At 43.4% G+C, this 19,541-nt stretch overlaps 1 protein-coding gene across 1 annotated transcript in view; it reads left to right on the forward strand.

The window, feature by feature from the left end:
* The first annotated feature begins 170 nt into the window (after nucleotides 1–170).
* LRIT1 (leucine rich repeat, Ig-like and transmembrane domains 1) overlaps nucleotides 171–19,541 on the forward strand; it is a 66,119-nt gene continuing 46,748 nt past the window's right edge. The window contains exon 1 of the mRNA XM_085582407.1: nucleotides 171–6,338. Coding sequence (XP_085438533.1) covers nucleotides 6,295–6,338 — 44 coding nt within the window. The 5' untranslated portion in view covers nucleotides 171–6,294. The remainder of the gene's footprint in view (nucleotides 6,339–19,541) is intronic.

The following is a 19,541-nucleotide window of genomic DNA, read 5'->3' on the forward strand; positions in this document are numbered from 1 at the left end:
GAGGGGCCGATCCTCCATCACCACACTAATAAGCGCCGCGCACGGAAACCCCACCCGCCCCCGCCACCGCGCCGGCCCCGCCGCTCGCTCGCCCGCCCGCCCGCCCGCACTCCGCGCCCCGCCCCGCCCCGCCCGCTGCACCGCGCCGGGGACGGCAGCCCTGCCCGCCGCGGTAAGGGGACCGCGGGGCGGGGGTGCCGCCGGGGCTCTCCGCCCCGGGGGTGTGCCTGGGAGGGCGCTGGGGACGCGGCACCGCCCCCGAGGCGGGGGCCCGACGGCGCGGCTGGCTGCGGACGCCCGCGTATCGCTGGTAGCGAGCCCGGTTCTCCGGCAGCCTCCCGGAGCTCTCGGTTGCTTCCCCCTGGGCCGGGACGACGCGGGCCATGTGTCCTCTCAGCCCTGCGTCGCCGCTGCTTCAGCGGCGCCCGGCCCGCCTGCGGAGGTCGGCGCTTACGGGCTCTGCCGCTGTGCTGCCGCCGTCTAACCCGAGAGCTGCTCGGGGCTGCTCCCCAGCACGCGGGAGCTGGCCAGGGCAGGGTGTGGGGGCGCTCGGGGAGATTGGGCTCGTCGGGCACGGGGCTGGCAGGGCTGGGCTGTGGGCACGCCTCAGCGGGGGCGTGAGACCACGGAAGCTTTATTGGACATCAGAGAGCAACACAATAACTGTCTTCCTGCGTGCGAGCGTGTTTCTGACACTCAGACAAACGCCAGGGAAATAATCCTCAGGCGCGGTTGGACACTGCCCGCATTTTGTCGGGCCAGCGTGGCAGCTGGAAGAGCTGCGGAGCAAGGAGCCTCGCCCGGTGCAGAGGCTTTGATATTGAGAAGTACTCCTTAGCGCAAAGCAGCATATCTGTACTCCTGTAGCAGAAATGACATGTGGGCTGATCCAAGGAGGATCTCTGCAGAAGGCTGTATGAACTAATCCCATCTTTCAGCCGGGCGGTTCCTGAATGGATGTGGAGCTTGGGCAACTTCATTTGCTTGCGTAGCCGGGCTTCCACAGCTGAAAGGGAGCTGATTTATCTGTCAGTTTTTGTATCTTGCTCTGTTGAAGAAACCATTCTAGATGGCCAGAAACACTTTAAGATGGATCCCTGCTTGGAGTAGCATACACATCCAATTGTACAGAAGTAGAACATTAGAGAATATTTAAAATAACAAGAGTCCTTGACATCCATATTGTCACTGTTACCGTTGTGACTCATGTACTATATCCACTGTAAAACTGCAGAAACGCACCAGTGACAATCGGGATAAAGCTCTTGACCTGGGACTCTAAATAAGCTATTATCCTAAATGCTTCAAAAGCTAATTTCAGGGTGTAGAAGGAAAGTGTCTGAAGGAATAGAAGAGTCTAACTGGAAGGGTACTGAGCTAAAAGCCAAGGCTGGCTGCGCTGACTGCGTGGAGTCAAGATACTTGTCACCTGTGAGACTGATTTAGTTGGGAAAAAATCAAACTAAACACTACAAAGTCCATCCTCCTCTGATTCCTCAAACAGACCCCTGGGGCAGCTTTCTTTAGAACATGTTTCTGCAGAGGACTGTGAGTATGGGAGGAGCAGCTACCCAGATGATGAGGAAATGGCTGAAGGATGCACCTGCATTTAGGATGCATCCATTTAGGATGGATATCACGTTTGCAGTAGGCAGTAATGGGTTGGGGGCAGATATGACTTTGGATCGTTGCTGTGCTGCATTCAGGAGTATTGGAATCTTGGCTCTCGCTTGATGAGGCACTTTATTTGATTAAAGTTTCCCTTTTAATCAGAGATATGGTCATTTCCCGTCTCTAAAATGGAATCTGGCTCTGGGGGTCATGTCTGGATAATAAAAGGACTGGTTCTCTTGTCTCGTGGGAGTTGATATCGAATTTATTACCATCAAGAGAAAGCAGAATTATACTTGTAAAATGTTGCATAATAAATTTAGCTTCCTTAGTAAATCAAATCAGCGGATACCCTTATCTGAAAGAGATGCGTCATCTCTACGTGAGCTTCTTTGACTAGACAGAACTAATGGGGAGAAAATGTACCTTCGAGTGTGGTCAAAGTTGATGGACCCACAGTAAATTAAAGTAAAAAAAAGTATCCCTGGTGTTTGGCTTAGAAATTTATAATTATATTTAGGAAGGGACTTTAAGGTGAAATGAGATGACTTTTAAAATTTTGTGCTTTTATCCCAAAGCCCAGAGATGTGACAATTATTTAGTTTGAGAGGAGGAATGCGGAGGAGGTGATGTACTTCATTTGCCCTCCAGTGCAGAACATGCGGGTTTGGAAAGCCACTGTTAATATCAAGGAGATAGAGAAGATTTTGGATCTGTATAAAGAACAGGGATGACTGCACTAGGATTTCTACCACCTTCTTTGTTCTAGAGGCTGTAGATGAAGGAAAAATAGCTCAGGATGACTATTTGGAAATAAAAAGGAATTTATTATTGAATCCAAAAGAGCCCATGGCCCAGGAAGAGAAATTATACTTAGGATCTTCAAGATTTCAGAAAAAAAAATCCTAGAAAATATATAACATATGTGAGCATATAAACCTTTATATCTGATGATGGTATCAGTTTAAATTGAATGTAAGGGTAAAGTAGGGTTTAGTATGACCAGTTGATCACATTTCTAACAATCAGTTTAAAAAAGAACACCTACCTCCATTGGGAATTTTGGAAAAATCAGAGAGGCTTCTCTCCAAACATCAAAATAAATATATAAGTAGTTAAACAGGTAAAATTACTTGTGTACAGTCTGCTCTTGCTTGTCCTGCTACCTACTGAATTGATAGTCCTTGTGCTTTGAAATGACAGTTGTTTTTGATGCTGTATCAGGGCAATTTTACAGAAAGAGAGAGAGAGAAGCAACAACTGCTGTGATGCACTCTGCTCTCAGGAATGGAACTGAGTTAATTGTGCATCCTTAGAAGCCCTTCTTTACAGGAGAAAAAGTTTTGCTATGAGGTGTCCAAACACAATGAGTCAGAGAGTTAAGAGTCTTCCAGGTCTGCAAAATATTAATACTCCTAATAGCCTGAGTACTTAATGTCTGCAGTAGAGAGCTTGCCCTCTTCAGGATATGGCAATACATTTAGCACTTAGGACTGAACTAATTATGTGTTCCTTTTTTGATTAGAAGACCTGCTAATCTGATTCTGCCAAATAGGAGAGGCTCACCTACTTTGACAAGTATGTTACAATCTTTAGAAGTGTGGTAGAGGAAAATGGAAGAGATTGAAGGTAAGGTCCATTTTCAGCAACTTAATTTCAGATGCATTTTTGTGCAGAGAACGGTCAGGCTGTCAAATGGCAGCCAATAAGTTATTGTCATGAATGTAATTATTGAGAAAACAGTGGGTATTTTGCATTGTCCATTAACATACTGCAGTAGGTCAGTAGTAGCTGAGGTTCCTGCTCTTCCTGTTGGGCTCTGAAACCTTTGTTGCCAAGGCAGATGGACACACAGTACAGACAGAAGCACATGAAGCACCCAGAGGAGCTTTGGAGAGCAAAGAGGGAATCCTGCCAGCAGCTGGTGGTGCCATGAGGTGGCACTGGGCAGGGACATGCCAGGCAGGGCTTGGTGCCCCTGGTTCTGCTTTGGGTTCCAGCTGGGCTGGTTGGCAGTTCTGGCTGGACAAGCCTTAGCCTCTCTAGCCATCGGTACTTTTGTGATTAGCAGGATTAGCCACAACCTTCTGGGGAGACTGTGTGTCTTGTATCTCTGTCAAAAGTTCTTGTGTGATGCAGGTGTAATGTGGGATGGAGACTGTACATGAAGGTGTGTCCTTCCACTTCTGTAAAAGCTTTGTTCAATAGGCAAAACTGCTTTTGATTAATGGTTGTCATACTTTGAGGAATGGTGAAATGATCAGGGAGGATTTTTAAAATTAATGTTATACCCATACCTCATGCTGCTTCATTCTTTGGAAATAGTGCTTAGAGAGGAAGGAAAAATAGCAGAAGATAGGGAAAATAAGAGAAAAAACAATTCAAGGATTTGTGTCTAAGTTTATGTCAGTTCTAGCAATAGTTGATGTTTTTGATAGTTGTAAGAGATAGTTCTTCATTTAGAGTTAAAAGAAAACTAGAAAATGATGGTGTGTCTTCCAATTCTAAAAGTACAGGGTATTCTCTATGACAAAGTAATTTCTGAATATGTAAATAGCTCAGTGAATGGAATTTCAGTTTTCCCTCTTGGAGAATACTTATATGTCCAATAAAATTCAGGGCCTGAATAATCTCCTGATGTTCAGTCTGAAATTTCTTTTCCTGTTTTGTTCCTGCTAAGCCTATGTCTGCTGTGTGCATTACATCAAACCACTTTTTTTCTCTTCTTTATATTCTTCAAACATTTCCTGTGTTAGTCCCAGATGCAAGAAGCTTTTTGGGAAGATGCTTTTCCTCCCAATGACTGCTTCTCTTCCTGGTCCTTGAACACCCTTTTTTTCCTGTCATGTCTTTGCTCTTTTGTGGAAGGCTGTCAAAATGCTCTCCAACCCACCACAAAAGTATATTTCCTCCCCCAAACTTATCCCAGTTTTCATCTTTTCAGCTGTAAAAATACAGAATCTGTCCTTGCCCCAAGACTCCTCAAGTTCATTTCTGATCCAATTTTGCAGGGAACAAGAGCTGAATGAATGTTTGGATGCTGCTGATTCTTAACATCCTTCTCCATTAGCTACTCATCTCTGCTCAACTTCTGGGGCTTTGGTGCAGTCCAAATCAAATTCCTCATTGCTTAACAGCCTTTCAAAACTGTGATACAGGAAACACATCTTCCACATGCTCAAATATTTTCTCAGGATTTAAAAGTGGTGTCAGATTGGCAATTTAGTTTGCTGACTGTTCAAATGTGCATTTCCATCATGCTGGACATTCTCCTTGTGCTGACTACAGAAGAATGATATATCAAAAAACTTGTCAGATATTTTGGATTGGTAATCTGCAAAGACATTCATTTGTCCAAAACAGAACGAATTGAATATGAATGTTTTAGTTAAATGGGGAAGCAAATATCTTGGGAAATAATTAAATATACATTTGAAAGATACATTGTAAGTGACATATCCCAGTGACAGGATACAAGTCAGCTTGTATCTTCTAACTCTTTAAGTAAAATTTCACTATCAGGAAAAGCTCAGCTATCTGGAAATTTTGTAATGCCTTTCTACAAATTTATTGCCAAGGAGAAAATTCCGATATGAACTAGGCATTGGTGTCAGGATTCAACACAGAGTTGTAGTGGGTCCTACTTTCCCATTTGACCTAAGGAAATCAGAAAAAATAAACCTAGGTAAATACTCATGTATATCTAATGTATCTAAATATCTAAGCCTTAGATATTTACTCCTGTCCATATGTTGTATGTTAGGTTTGTCTGTGGCAGCTTTTGCCACCAGACTTGCTCATATCTTCCCAGTGCACTGTTTAGTTCATAAGAAGTTATGCTTCTGTAGCTTTCATCCTGTGCCTTAACATTTTGAATAGCTGTGGTGTTTCAAAACAAAGTGCTTAAAAAGAAGTGGAAAAAAATGCTCCTTTCTACAGCACAGATAAAGCCAGTGGAGACTGAAGCCACCCTGAAGGTCCTTGTAGCTGTGTGGGATTAGTAGTCACACAAATTTAGGTAGGGAAATCAGGGGTTTCCACCTCAGGAGGTTACGAGACTGATTCTTAGCCTGCTAGCCTGCAGCTGGTCTTGGGATGGCATGAGCCACTGATGTCACTGTGAAACTGCTCTTGGAGTGAAGGCTTGGAACTGGTTCTCAGTAGAGGCTGAAGAGTGAAGTTAGTGATTTTGTGGTGCTTTTTTTCACTGGGAGTATCTGCTGAAGTCTCTGTTTCCATTGCAGCTTCAGAGCAGTCTATAGTCCATGTGTGGCCTTTGTCAGCTGGGGGCTCTTCTTTGCAAGGTACAAAGGGCAGTGACTCCTGCTGGTGCTTTTAGATCTATCAAAAGTATTAGTATTGGTATTTTTTTAATAAAGTTGAATAATAGCCTGTACTTAATAATACATTAGGGGTTTTTTTTCGTTTTTGTTCATGAACCATCTGAAGGTACTTGTTTGTAGGCACACAGTCTGTGATAATTGGGATGGGGCTGTGGCCAAGCCTCATCCCCATGAGCACAGCTGTGAGCAGCAGTGACAGCAATGAGCCAGGGAGTGCCCAGGGCACTGACCAACACCAAAGGGAGCAGAGGCTCACAGGTGCAGTGCATGAACAATCAGGGGTATAAAAGGCTGGGCCAAAGGGCAAGAAGGGCAGATCCTTGCAGCCTTCTGAAGTGGAATGATGTTACTCTGTATGGGTAGACACCTGAAGCCTTCTGATTGGTGAGATGTTACTTTGTATGGGCAAATGCCTAAAGCCTTCTGAAACTGTATGGGGATACTCTGTGTACTGTGGCCATCTCAGCTGTGGCATGTGCTGAGACACTTGTACAGCTGTCTCTTGTTTTGTTTGAAAATGTTGTAAGTTGTTCTTAGCATGAAGGCTGTTGTCAGAAGTTGCCGCAAGAATGAGGTGCCTGACATTAGAAATCTGGACTGAGCTGACTGGCTCTCAGGGGTGGAACACCACCTGTTGCTTCCCTGCTTGGGCTGGAGTCACATGGAATTAGTATTAGTGTCTCAGCCCGAGCATGTTTATGCCCTCCAAACTGCAAAGTAGATCATAAGTGGAATAAACTTCATAAAAAGTGGTGTGATTTGACAGCACATCTAGTAAGTCTGTGTTTAGAAATTGTACTGGAAGCTGTCTGGAGGATTTGAAAATCTAAGGAGATGAAGTCTATTTACTACTAACCTAGGCAGGACCAACTAGGTAGCAGAAGGAATACCTGGGAGAAACAGTTGAGACAACTCCTGCTCTGAGCCTGCTTGGAGGTGGGAAAATGCATGGGCTTTGCTGTCAAAATGTGATGGGACTGGTGGTGTCCCAGTTGTAATCCCAAAGAATGCTTGGTTATATGTAGGTCAGATTCAGAAGCAGAATTGCAGTTTTCTTAAGCAATTTGGTACAGTGGATATGTTGGGAGTTTTTTTGTTTTGTTTGTTTGATTGTTTTGTTTCCTTGGTTTTTTTTTTTTTTTTTTTTGTCCCAAACCCACAAAATTGTAGGGTAAGTTTTCTTTGACTTTCAGTAAGATGGTAGCACCTGCAGATGAACTTAATTGTTTTTAGTGTACTCAATTGTTTTAATTGTGAACATGCAACAGACTGAAAAAGTACTTTGGTTCTCCCGGAGTTTTGTGATTTTTATTGGTGCTGTTGAGAACTGTTTTTCAACTCATACTATATAAACATTATGTATTCTGTGTATTTCATGACCTAAACTGTATGTATGAAACATAAGGCTGCTCTGTGCAAGTTTCTGTACTATGCGCTCATCCCTTGATTAAAAGGGAAATGTAGGGAACACACAGCAATGAGCTAAAGGATGTTGAACATACACTGTGAAGGAAACTGGTTTTAATAGGAGACAAATGAGGTTGCATTTGAAGGGACCTCTTTACCTCCTGACAAGATTTTAGGAATTCTGTAGGCTCCAATAGTTTCCTAACAGTGAACTTTTAAAGAGATTTTCCATTTCCTTGGTTGCTGCTATATTTAAAAAGATGGCACTTGAGAATTGAGAGCAGGATGCAGTGACCTTGACTTACCCATAGCACCAGTGGAAACCACTGTTCCTGGAGTACTGTAATTCTGCTCTCTCTGGGAAGCTGCCTTTGATTTCAAGGCAAAAGGCTGGAGCTCCCAAATGGGAGACTGCTGCCCTGCATCTCTCACTGTGCGTGCATTAACTGGGAGCAGGCATCGGATTAACATCCCTAGTGCCATCATAAATCAATCTGCGTATGCTAAAACAAGTTACATCAGCCTAATGGGAAAAGATGTGGTGAGACAATTAAAAGAATTAACCCAGAGCAGGAGGGTCGATAGCATGGAATAATCTGTTGCTGGAGTGTGATGACCAGGCACCACGGTAGTTCTGGCAGCCAGTCCCTGCAGGAATTGAGCCCCAGCCTCTCTCATGGGAAGGCTGATGCATTTTTAGAGGATCTGGCAATGGGGCTCTGGGGTTTACAAATGCTTGAAGGCTGATGAGGTTTAATTATTTTGATTATTAATTTTTATTGCTCTGAGGTGGAAAGCAGCTGTGTGTGAATGAGTTCACTAGTGCATGTGTAAATAAGCCAGCTCAGAGCCTTCCTGTCAGTGGAATCAGAGCATAAGGAATAGGGTACAATCAATTTTAGTGATTTAGTACTTTCTAGGTAAGCTTTTCTTCTTACTTACTGACTCAAGAAGGTTGCCTTACAATACTGTTCTTATGCTTTAGTGAGTTGCCTAAATTGAGCTGTGCAAGTGGCTGCCAATGGAAACCAGAAACTGGACTTCTTATTAGATTTAGTACAGTGGTCATTATGGTGAATTTAATTATGAAAAAGGCAGAGGAGAGTTACTAAAAAAAGAGAGGTTTGTTTTCTTTACTCTTCCCCACCTTGTGAAAAGTCAAATTGACAATGCATATCTATCAGGCTTACAGTCTTAGAACACACATTGCAAGCTCCTAGTCACGTTCAAGACAGTTGCACAGGGGTCTTTGAAAAATGAGCCTCTATTGTCCCCAGCCAATATTCAGTACCTGACTTCTGTTTAGCCATGCCCTGTGTGAGTTAATGGAAGCCTCTGTTCCTCCATTTCCCTTGAGTCTGCTTGTTGTTCCCTTGGAAGATTTCTTTTCCATGGGGCTACTTGTGCCTGGAAAACACAGTCAATGTAATATACCTGGGACCAACATAAATGTCCTCCTTTCCTGCAAGTTCAATGCAAAGAAAGTCAAATTTTGTGCTGAAACTCAGTTATGTTTCAGAGAAAGGCAAGGCAGTCAAGAAGAAATGGAGTGCTTGTGGGAAGGGGCATTTGTAGCATTGTGTTTATGTACTTGACCCTCTTTTTTTTTTTTTTTTTTTTTTTCCTGTAGCTTTGTCATCATGTTTAAGCAGAGAAACCCGTGCTTGCAAATAGTTTTCTTTTCCATTCATCCCCAGGCAGCACAGTGAAGTGTTACTGGGACCATAAGGGGCAGCATAAGGAGGTCATGGAGTTCAAGGAGTTCTCTGGAGGTAGGAGGAAACTCCACCATGTATCTCTGAGCATGTGATGTTGACACTGTGAGTCTACCAGACCACCAAAGCCTGAAGAGTGAGGCTAAATGCTGATGGTGTCTCCAAGAAATTAAGTTATTGGCTGGCCAACCTTTTTCTTGCCAAGTGCATCCCTTGGCTCAAGGCACATCAGGTAGTGCTGGGCCTGGCTCTGCTGCTGCATTACAGCAAAGCCAGCAGTGAGCAGCTCATGGTGCAGTGTCCTCAATTGCCACAGGGCTGTGGCAATGGCTGTTTGAGGGAGCTGCTCCCTCAGCTCATGTGTCTGTGACTTGGTTTTTGTGTGTGTTGTGCTTAGATACGTTTTTGGTGGACATGCTGAAGAGAGTCAGGAGCAAAGAGGTTCTTGCTGGCCCAGGAGACCAGCAGCATGGAAAGGCTATTGAGATATTTAAAAGGAATGTTGGCCCTAGTTGCTCTGCTTTCTGCTTTTCTGTTTTGATGTATCATGGCAATGAGGTACCATGCAAGATGAACTTTGTGGCCATTTTTCAGTGTGCCAGTTGCAGATATAATGGATCTCAGCTGGGAAACCCCACCAGGGTAGTGCAGGGGTAAGGGTTAGTGCAAACCTGGCTTTTACCCTCCCCTAGCAGCTATCCAGCTGCATCTTCTAGCACAATGCCTTTAGCAACCATCGAACTTTTGACCCCAGTCTCTGAAGTAATGCCAAGTATGTTTAGCACACATACAAATGAAGTGGAAATCATTATTGGCTTGCTCATGACCTGCTGAAAAATGGGTCCCCTCCGGGGGCTCTGTTTGCATTTCCCTAAGTCTCTCTGAGCACTCAATCTTTCAGCAGTTTCATGTGCTACAAACTGAGCATCGCTGTGCTCTTGATTGGATCGACCTGCCACTGCCTGTTCACTCGAAGCCTTTCCCTGCCTTATGTTTTCTGAGGCAGCAGTAATGGGGCTCACAGTCTGAGGCAGCAGTAACGGGGGTCACACCTAAGCACCCCCCAGATCACACGTTTATATTGTACCATGTTTATATTGTACATCCAGGTGTGACTCGGGACCACATCTAGCTCATGTCATGCTGGGAGCTGGTCTCAGCCTGTCCTTCACATACCAAGCCCCAGGAAAAGGAAATGCAGATTTGGAGGCTGTCAGGAGGCTCTGCTGATCCAGCTGACTGGCAGCCCAAATGGCAAGGCTTCTTCCAACCCTGAATTTTATTTCCCTGCTTTCCCTCTGCATGCATATATTCATTTTGTCTGGGCTGCCATGAGGATTGACAAAGCTTTTCTCTTCTTTACATGTCTATCATTTTGGAGCACCTTCTCTTCAAAACAAATGTCTAAAAACTCAGAAACCTCTGAATTATTTATCTGAAATACAGGAATAAAATATACTATTTTAATCTTTCTTTTTTAAGCAAGACTACACATAAACTTTGAGGTAAGGTTAAAGATCATTGAGATAATTGCTACTTACTCTGTAATAGTATAAAAGATACAGAATGGCTCCAATAACTGGGTTGTTCCTTGCAAGAGTCTTCTTTTGCATTTGCAGGTAAATGATTACAGAAAGAAGGAAATTCCAGTATTCACTTAGTCACCTTATCCTGCAGTACAGTTGAAATATCATGAATAGTTGATCCTGCCATTCTGGAGTTTTGGATGCCTTTTTTTTTTTCTCTTGTTGTACTGCTTTAGTAAATGGTATTTTTCTTCTCCCGGATGTGTTTGTTGTGATGGGCTGGGGACAACACTAGACTAAATAAGAGAAGGCTTTACTGAGAAGGAGTAATAACTCATTAAAAAGGGTAAATGAAACAGCCATGTTAAGCTGGCTTAGTAAAAAAAAAAAAAAGTTTTTTTTTTTCTTTGTTTCTAAGTTCTTTTATGTCAGCATACCACAGCCTGTGTTGAGACAGCAACTGCTCCTGGCAGAGCATCATGTGTTTGCATGCCGTTAGTATGACTGATTCACAGCTGGCCCCGTGGCAGCCAAGCCCTTATCTTCCAAGAGATGGCGGGGCTGAAACTTGGTGAGGGGATGTGGCAGGCCGAGGGGAGCGGGGCCCTGGCTCTGCCGTTTGCTGCAGTGCTCCTGGGAGCGCTGCCGCCGTGCGCGCCCCAGCGCCGGGCTGAGCGCCGCTCCGGAGCCGCACGCTCACCGCCTGCTCCCGGCACCCCGAGCCGCGGCTCCGTCCATGGCACGGGACAGCTCTAATGCACCCTGGCAGGCGCGGGTGCCGCAGGCAGGGTGTGCCACAGCCGGGTCTCGGCGGGGATCGGGGCTGCTGCCGCTCCGCTGGACCGCGGGCGGGAAGCCCGGGCTCGGAGGCTCTTTGGTGTCGGTGTGCATGTGTGGATTTTTTTTTCCCCCGAGGCTACAGCCATGCGAGATGCTTTCGGTGTGCACTGGGCAGCTTTCCCATGCCCTCGGGCAGGGCTCCTGTCTGCGCACCAGCTCCTGGGAGGACTTGTCCAAAGTAAAACCTGGCAAGCTGCTCCTGGGCCACCGATAGAGCTGCATCCCTGGACTTACACAGAAACGCCGCAGGGGAGAGGCAAGGTGGCAGCGTGCCTTTCGCAATTGCTGGACACCAGCTGAGGGTTCAGCCTCATCGCATCCCCAGTTTCCCCAGTGGGAATCGTTGGAGATGATGTGAATAAATGGCAAGGATCATGGAACCCGTTCCTCTGAAATTCTCCCGAGCTTTTGAGGTCCGCCCCACGTGAGAGTACTGCACACACTAACGGGGTCCCTCTCAGTCCTGTGGTTTCAGTGGGCTTCAAAAAAGCCAGAGCAGATATGCCATGGGTTGGTTGTACAAGGAGAAGAGACGGGAGAGAAGAAATAAAGTATTTTTTCTTGCTACTGTAACACGAATTAGTTAATGACTACATCGCTCTAATTCCAGGGAGTTTATGCGAGGGGTAACCTAAATTTCATGTTTTCGCTGTGTGAATCGCGCAGGACCCTTCCCTGCTCTGGCAGCAGCAGTTAAGGACACTGGGAGCAGATTTGTGGCCATTTAATGCCACCTCCTGGTTATAAATGTAACAGCAGAGCTGCTCTTAAAGGGTTTACTGCTGCCTTTGACAAACTGGGATTGACAAATATTGACAAACTTCTTCGGTGGCTTTCTTGGATAATTTTATTTAAGCACCTTTTTTATACCAAGTAACATGAAAAAATTCCCTTGGGTTACTGTTTATACTAGTAAAATATACTATAGATAAGAACGAAAATATTATATTGTGATCTGCTGCTTACCTTGGAGAGGGAAGGTTCTGGAAAAGGACTTGCCAGCCTCACAACAGAAAATCTGCTACAGCCATTTCTGTACATCGATAACAAAGGTCTGATTTTTACTAGCTAGCAACTGTTTGTCCGCTGGACATATTATTTAGTGATATATATTGCCACTAGAGTTTTTTTTGTTTTTTTTTTTTTTTTTTTTTTTTTTTAAATTTAAATGGCCTTTCTACTCAGCGCAAGGGAACTCCATACAAAAACCCCAAAATCCACAAGAACCAAAACCCAAATAAACAAAAAACCTGAGTTACCTTGCAAGAATATGATAAAGTATTTTCATGTTTGTGGACTTTTTGCTGTCTCGAACTAAAGTCAGTAAAGATTCTGATTAGAATCCAATCGATGTGACAGGGTTAGAAGAAATGACCCTTTTAAGATGAACACAACTCCTCTGTGGTAATATTTGGGTAATGGGGGGGGGAAAGATCTCCGTGGTGAGACTCTGCAGGCTCTTTGCTCGTGGCTGTTCTTCCGGTAGGGGGTGCAAAGGTAGCGTGTGTTTTATGGGGAAAAAACCCTCTTATTCTTCAGATCAGCCCCACAAGTATCTAGTGCCTAGCCTTTAATGAAGTTTTTAATGAAAAAGGAGAAAGGGAACACAGGTGATGCAGAGTGTCAGCAGATGGAGAAGCATTATTTGATAGAATCTAATTTCACTTTACACATATGCCAGTTACAGGAGCCTGGCAGGGAATGGGGTTCCCTCCACTTACTGTCACTCATTTCTATTTTCTATAGAGTATTTTTATTGTTATTGACAACACAACATTTCTGCATGTGTTTTCCACAAAAGCAAACAAACAACTTTATTTTCATGTTCGAGCTATGGAATGACTTCTGCCTTTTCATTCCTTTCACAAAGATCTGATGCCACCTTTTGCATGTAAAAAACAGGTTTTTCTGACGTGAGAAGGAATTTCGTTATTGGGGCATACCAAAAATTAATTCCATCTTCAGGATGACAGAGTGAACTTATATGATATTTCCTCTTGTTTATTAGAGGGTTTGATATACAAACTTCATTCTCTGTTACTTACCACTATAAACCCTGATTTGCTGCTTTAGCAAGTATTGTTCTGGGCTGGCATATCTGACACTGAATTCTGAACACAAACATTAGCTGTCTGATTTGATAGCTCTGAGACTCTGATAGCAGTCTTATATGTTTAGAAATTTTTAAAATAAATGTTGTATATCTTCAGTAGATTATATATAGGGTAGTGGTAGGTATGTAGTGGTAGAACTATTTAAAAGAATTAAGAAGCACAAGGCAGTGTTTTTGACATAAAAAACTTTTTTTTTGACAAATGTTGGCATCTTCATGCTTGATAGAACATTTAGGAACTTTTTCCTCACTTAGGAGCTACCTTAAAGTTATTGGCTTTAACAGGTGTTTTGCAGGAGGAAGTCCTATTTTTATACTCTCTAAACACTTCATGAGGATCCTGATAAAAGCTTCCTCTCTCTGAGGATGTACCCACTGTGATTTATGATCAGTGGGTTAAATACTAATTCACTTGTGACATTGTGTTTTGGTTTTTTCTTATTTCTTTCTATTGTAACTCCAGTAATGCATTAGGTTTATGTCAGTGAAGATGGGTTATAATGTAGGAGATTAATATTGTTCAAATTATTTATTTGGTGAACAGCAAACAAAAAGATAAATCTTAAAAATATAAGAAACAAATTTCTTCCTGGCAGAGTTCTTTTCCATTAAGGGTCTGCTCAGATACCTGGGTACTACCATCAGTATCTTTATTTGTTCCCAGTTTGTCAAATCCAGATTGCAGAGTAAAATCTGTAGCATTTATGCAAGAGCACAAAGCGAAGGGCAGCTGCTGTCTGGGCTGCTTAGAGCTGATGAAGCTGCAGTGAGATGTGTGCTGCCCGTGGCCACCAGCCTGAGGAGACCCGAGAATGAACCTTCCTCCAGCTTGTCACACTCAGCTCTGTCCTGGAAGTCTAAAATGAATTGAAGCTGAGCTATGGCTGGGCTCCTTAGACAAGGTGCTGAATGCAGGAGCCAGCTGGGCTTTTAGAGGTTTGCACTGTTTTGTGTCTACAGCCTGAATGCACCTCTGTGTCTTTGCCTTCTTCCAAGGAATATTTTCTGTATTTTTAGGCACCCCTTTGGTTCTGGTCTTACTCATTTCTTTTCATACTGTCTAAATGGGTGCTGAGGGATGACACCGTGGTTTGTGCAGGAAATTGTTTAGTCCACTTCTAACTAAAAATCCAACAGAAACAGCCAATATTTGTACTAAAGCTTCAGGAAAGACTGAAGGGAATGGAAACTATCCCCTGTTGAGAGAACATCAAAGCAATTTTTGAAACTGAAGATATAATCATGACAGGGTCCTGTGGCTTTCCCTTCTCATTGCTTGGCTTTCTGCTGCTTTGTGCTGTCAGTCTGGGACTGACAATCTACATTCAGCAGCTTCTATCCAAGTCACGCTATGTTTTGAGAGGAGACACGGTGCTGAATGACCTTCCATTTCCCAGCTGTGAATCCAAGTATCTAGTCAGAAATGCTTGATGAGCTGTGTTTGGAGATGACCTTGTGGCATGTCTTTAAGCCGGCAGCGGTGAAAGGAGAGAGGCGATTTCCACACCTGACCCAGCAGAGGGCTCGAGTTGGCTCCTGGGATTCGTGCCAGATCCACACGTGTGAGGAAAGCACAACTCATCGTTTAGACATCGCTGTAATTGCAGATAAGACACAGCAGGGCGTGTGTTTTGGGGATTATCACACTTTTGGGTGATGGAAGTCCAGGGACAAGCAGAGGTATGCGATAATCACTCAGAAATCCTCTGCCAGGTGGATCTTGCAGTTTAAGGCAATCATGCCATTTCCTTCCAAAGTTTTGGATGCTGCAGCAAAAGTCAGGTGCTGCCATTGCTGTGGGGAGGTGGGATACCCAGAAAAGTGGAAGGTCCTGCTCAGAGCTTCAACCACACAGGAGTAAAGGTGGCTTTCATAAAGAGCTGGGCTGGCCACATCATGCTGCTTATGCTGCTTCTGCACCTCCTGCTTCTCAGATCTGCAGCAGCTGTCAGGAGGAGCTAACATGATTATCCCCAGGATGAGATTACCCAAAGATGACTTCTTTTCTTGCTGTGACAGGTGATGGGAACTGACTCTTCACCTTTGGAGTCAGGATGATGGAATAGGGTTTCCTTCAGGAAACTAAAGATGGGAACCATAATTGTGTTATGTGTCCCTTCTCATCTCCTTTTCCTATTTCTGTACCTTGGATCATCAACCCTCTGCTCTGAGCAGAGTTGTGAGTGCAGTGGGACAGTCACCAGGGATCTGTGATTGTGAGAGCAGCCCCAGCTCCTGGCTCTGTGGGGGCACCTGCAGGTGGAGATGTTTGATGGGATAGGCACCAATCCTCTTGAAGGAGTTTTTGGCTTTGTTTTCTCTAATTTTGAAGCAATGTTTGTACCAAATGTTGGTAAGGATATATCAGTGTCAGAATAGCAGGTTTAGACAATGCTCATTTTCAAATGAACATTATGTCAATTTATTGGTCATATTTAAAACAGCAGTGGCAATACCTACAAGAAGGCCTGTGAAGAAGTTAGGTGTTATCTAGAATACCTAGACGTGGTTCTGTGATGGCAGCAGGGCTGCAGTGTGGCAGGTGGATAAGCCTGCAGTGCAAATCAGAAGATCATGTGCAAGGAATTAGGAGAAGTAAATCTAATTATTACTCTTGCAAAGATTGTTTTCTGTCCTTTGATTCACTTTTTCCATCATATGCTGAAATGAGATGAGTTGTCTGAAATATTGGGGGGGGTCAGTATGATTTTGCACAGGTTTGATTTTTGATGTAGCATGCTTAATTACTATAAAAAGATTTGGAAGAGTTTGAAAAGGAAAATAGTATGATACAGATATATTTGCTAACAGATCAACAGATCTCAGTGCTTTGTAAGAGATCAACATTATGTTCTCTAAGGGAAAATGGCACAAGGAGACTTCCACCATATAGTGACACAGAATATTATACCTGCTTAATAAATCAGGTAATCTGTGATCAGAGCCAGTCTCTGTACATTGCAGCAGGCCCTTGAAACTATCTTTCAGTCACCAATGGCCCTTCAGCCTCAGTGCTTAATGATAGTCACACAGAATTATCTGTCAGCTTTTGAGGTTCACTGTAATTCACACAGAATCCTATAAACGAATGTGTGAATCACAAAATCAGCTAGGTTGGAAAATATCTTTGAGGTCATTAAGTCAAAACCCTAGACAGCATAGGGGAATGAGGCACCCAGCTGGGCCTCTCTTAACTGGTCACATTCCCCACCAGCCCCTTTCCTCGGGGAGAAAGAGGAATTAGTATTTTCTGCTTCAGAGGATGAAATTAATTTTGTAAAGTGCAGGCTGTCCAGGGCTTGCCTGAGGTCTGCTCACAGGGAGCAGGCTGTGCCTCTGGTCAGCTGGCCTGTGGAAAAGCTCAGCTGTGGGAAACAGTCTGATGGTAATGAATGAGCCACAAATCTGCCTGTGTAAGTGCTGTGGCCACATCATCCCATTTTCAGTGTCTGTCAGAGTAAGTTTTGCCCCAATTTCTTGTCTGTTTCCCTTTCAAACAGTCATTCCACAAATGACTCTAAGCAAAAGCTAGATTAAAAAGTCACATAAGCTGCTTTAGCAGCCATTAGCTTAAATACACTCGGCAGTGTAAACATTCATATGCCAAATCAATTCAGTAAATGGAGACAGGTCACTGTATTAAATGGACTGGCATGTACTTGGGACACCAGATCCCCAAGCAAGAGAGGCAGGAACTGTTCTCTCCCTCTAACACTACTCTTACTAGAAACAGTTAATTGGAGAAATTATTTTGTCATTACTTGGAAGTAATGACAGAGATCTAGTTAGAGAGGTCCCTAAGAGGTGCAGAAGTTAAACAAGCCACTCATGTATTTGTACACGAGTATATATTTATATATGAGGACTACTCAATACTCCTCAACACACAGACCTGTTGTTTCATGACAAATGAAATCAATTTGATGTGAGTTTGGATTTCATTGCTGTCTTGAGGGAAGGGTGAGGAAAAATCTAATGTGAAATTGATTAATCCCTATCCATGCCATGGTAAAAAAAAAAATAAAACAAAAAGGTAACAAACAACAAAACAACAACAAACCCCAAACCCAATTGAAAATAATAAAAAAAAATTAAAAACAAACAAAAAATAAATACCCCAAAAAGCTAAAGAGAGGTCCAGTGCTCTTGTCAAGGGACTTGCAGCACTGGTGACATTAGGAAGTGCCTGGGCATTGGCTAAGCCTAAAACCTTATTAAAGAAATATTCTTCTCATTACACTTTCAACTTCAAAGTCTTTTGTTCTGACAGAAAAAGAGCTAACTAAGAACAAAAAGGACTGACTGAGGTTTCCTTGGGGCCCAGCTGAGGGTGCTGCTGTGGTGGGAAATGTCCTTAGGCAACCTCAGGTATGTGCCAGCCGTGAATCTTTTTTGGCTGTGGGCTGTGGATGGGGTGATTTGGCATAGAGCCATTTATTTTTGCCCTCTGTGGAAATTTGCCATTTCAGTGTGTGCTGGTGATGGCACACAGGACTGAATAAGGAGAACACATGCTGACTCTTCACTATTACAGGCCATGGCCCCACTAGCATCATAACAGTAATCTCTTTCTTCCAGTTTCTAGGACTGGGTTTTCTTATGTTATGATGAGGTCTTGGTTTTCGTTTTTAGGAATAAAGAGGAGAGCAAAACCTTAATAGGCTCCTTCATCTGGAGTGGCTTGTTACTCTGTACTGTAATGTGTGCCATAGTACCATTGCAGAGCCTAAGAAGATTTAACTAACCTGTATTTCAGGAGGAAATGATAGCTTAGATAATTGCTCAGCTTGCTAATCACTTTAAAAGAACCATTAGAAACTTTTGAAAATTCTGCAGATTGAGAGTAATTAGAAAGATTTTATTCCAAAAAGTGAAGTTTATGAAAGCCAGATAACTTCTTGTGCAACTTACTTGGGATCTTTGTCCATCACCTGCTGTAGGGGTTTGGTTCAGAGTGAGAGAGATTGCTGAAGTCAGGAATTGAATAGGTTTGCAATAAATATTCTCTCTAAATATGTGATTCTACCACTGTGCCCTTAGCTTTCACCTTGGTATTCCCCCTGCTCTCTAGGGTACTGCTGCTCCCCTCATGTCTCAGAGAGACTGAGTGTTCCTCAGGCAGTGATACTCCTGCTGTGGTCCACGAGGTGCTCAGTCTAACCTCAGGAGGCTCAAGACAAATACCTGGAGTTTATATTTCCTCCAGATATGACCTATACTGGTTGCTGTCTTGGTTTTTTAGCCAGGTGTAGTTGAAAATGTTTTATTTACTCATCTACTATAAATCCTTTCCAAAAAGTAAAAGAAATTTGATGCATGAGTGTACTGTGGGCTCTGGAGTTCCTGCCTACAGCCAGTTTGATTCTGCTTTTGGTGTAGAACCCCAATTTTACCACATTTCATCAATGTGTTTGTTTATCTTGCTGAAATTTCATAGCTTTTTAAACAGAAGCTAACCACATGTTTTGGTAGTGGCTGTGACAGTACACACGAACATTTCCTAATTCATTATTTCTCCTTTCACCAACCCTGCCTATCCTCTCCTTCTAATCTGTGTTTAACAGATGAGTGTATCTTGATAATGAACATTTGAGATTGTTGCAATCTGTGTATGTGGCAGTCCTCCAAGTGAAGGAGGAAAACTGTGGGAAGAGTTCCTGGGTACTCATTTTACTGCTCAGCATTAGGCATCTGTTTGATTGTTCCTAACAAGCTGAAGCAAAATGGACAGGCAGACACAATCAGGTATATTTTAATTTGCATCTCTATGATATTTTCCATGCCAGAGTAGGGTTTGGCAGTCATTCTGTCTCTGGAGTATGAAAAACGCCAGGCTGTCTGAGGGAGGGTTTCCCTTGTCTCCATGTGATGTTTGAAAAGGGCAAAAGTAAGCAGTGGAGAAACTTGCAGCTTTATTAAATCTAGTATTAAGTTTTGAGATGAACCTGTAACTTTAATGGTGTATGATTGTTTACTTCAGGATGAT

The sequence above is a fragment of the Lonchura striata genome, chromosome 6 (genome assembly GCF_050655825.1).
Source record: "Lonchura striata isolate lonStrDom1 chromosome 6, ASM5065582v1, whole genome shotgun sequence".
NCBI lineage: Eukaryota > Metazoa > Chordata > Aves > Passeriformes > Estrildidae > Lonchura > Lonchura striata.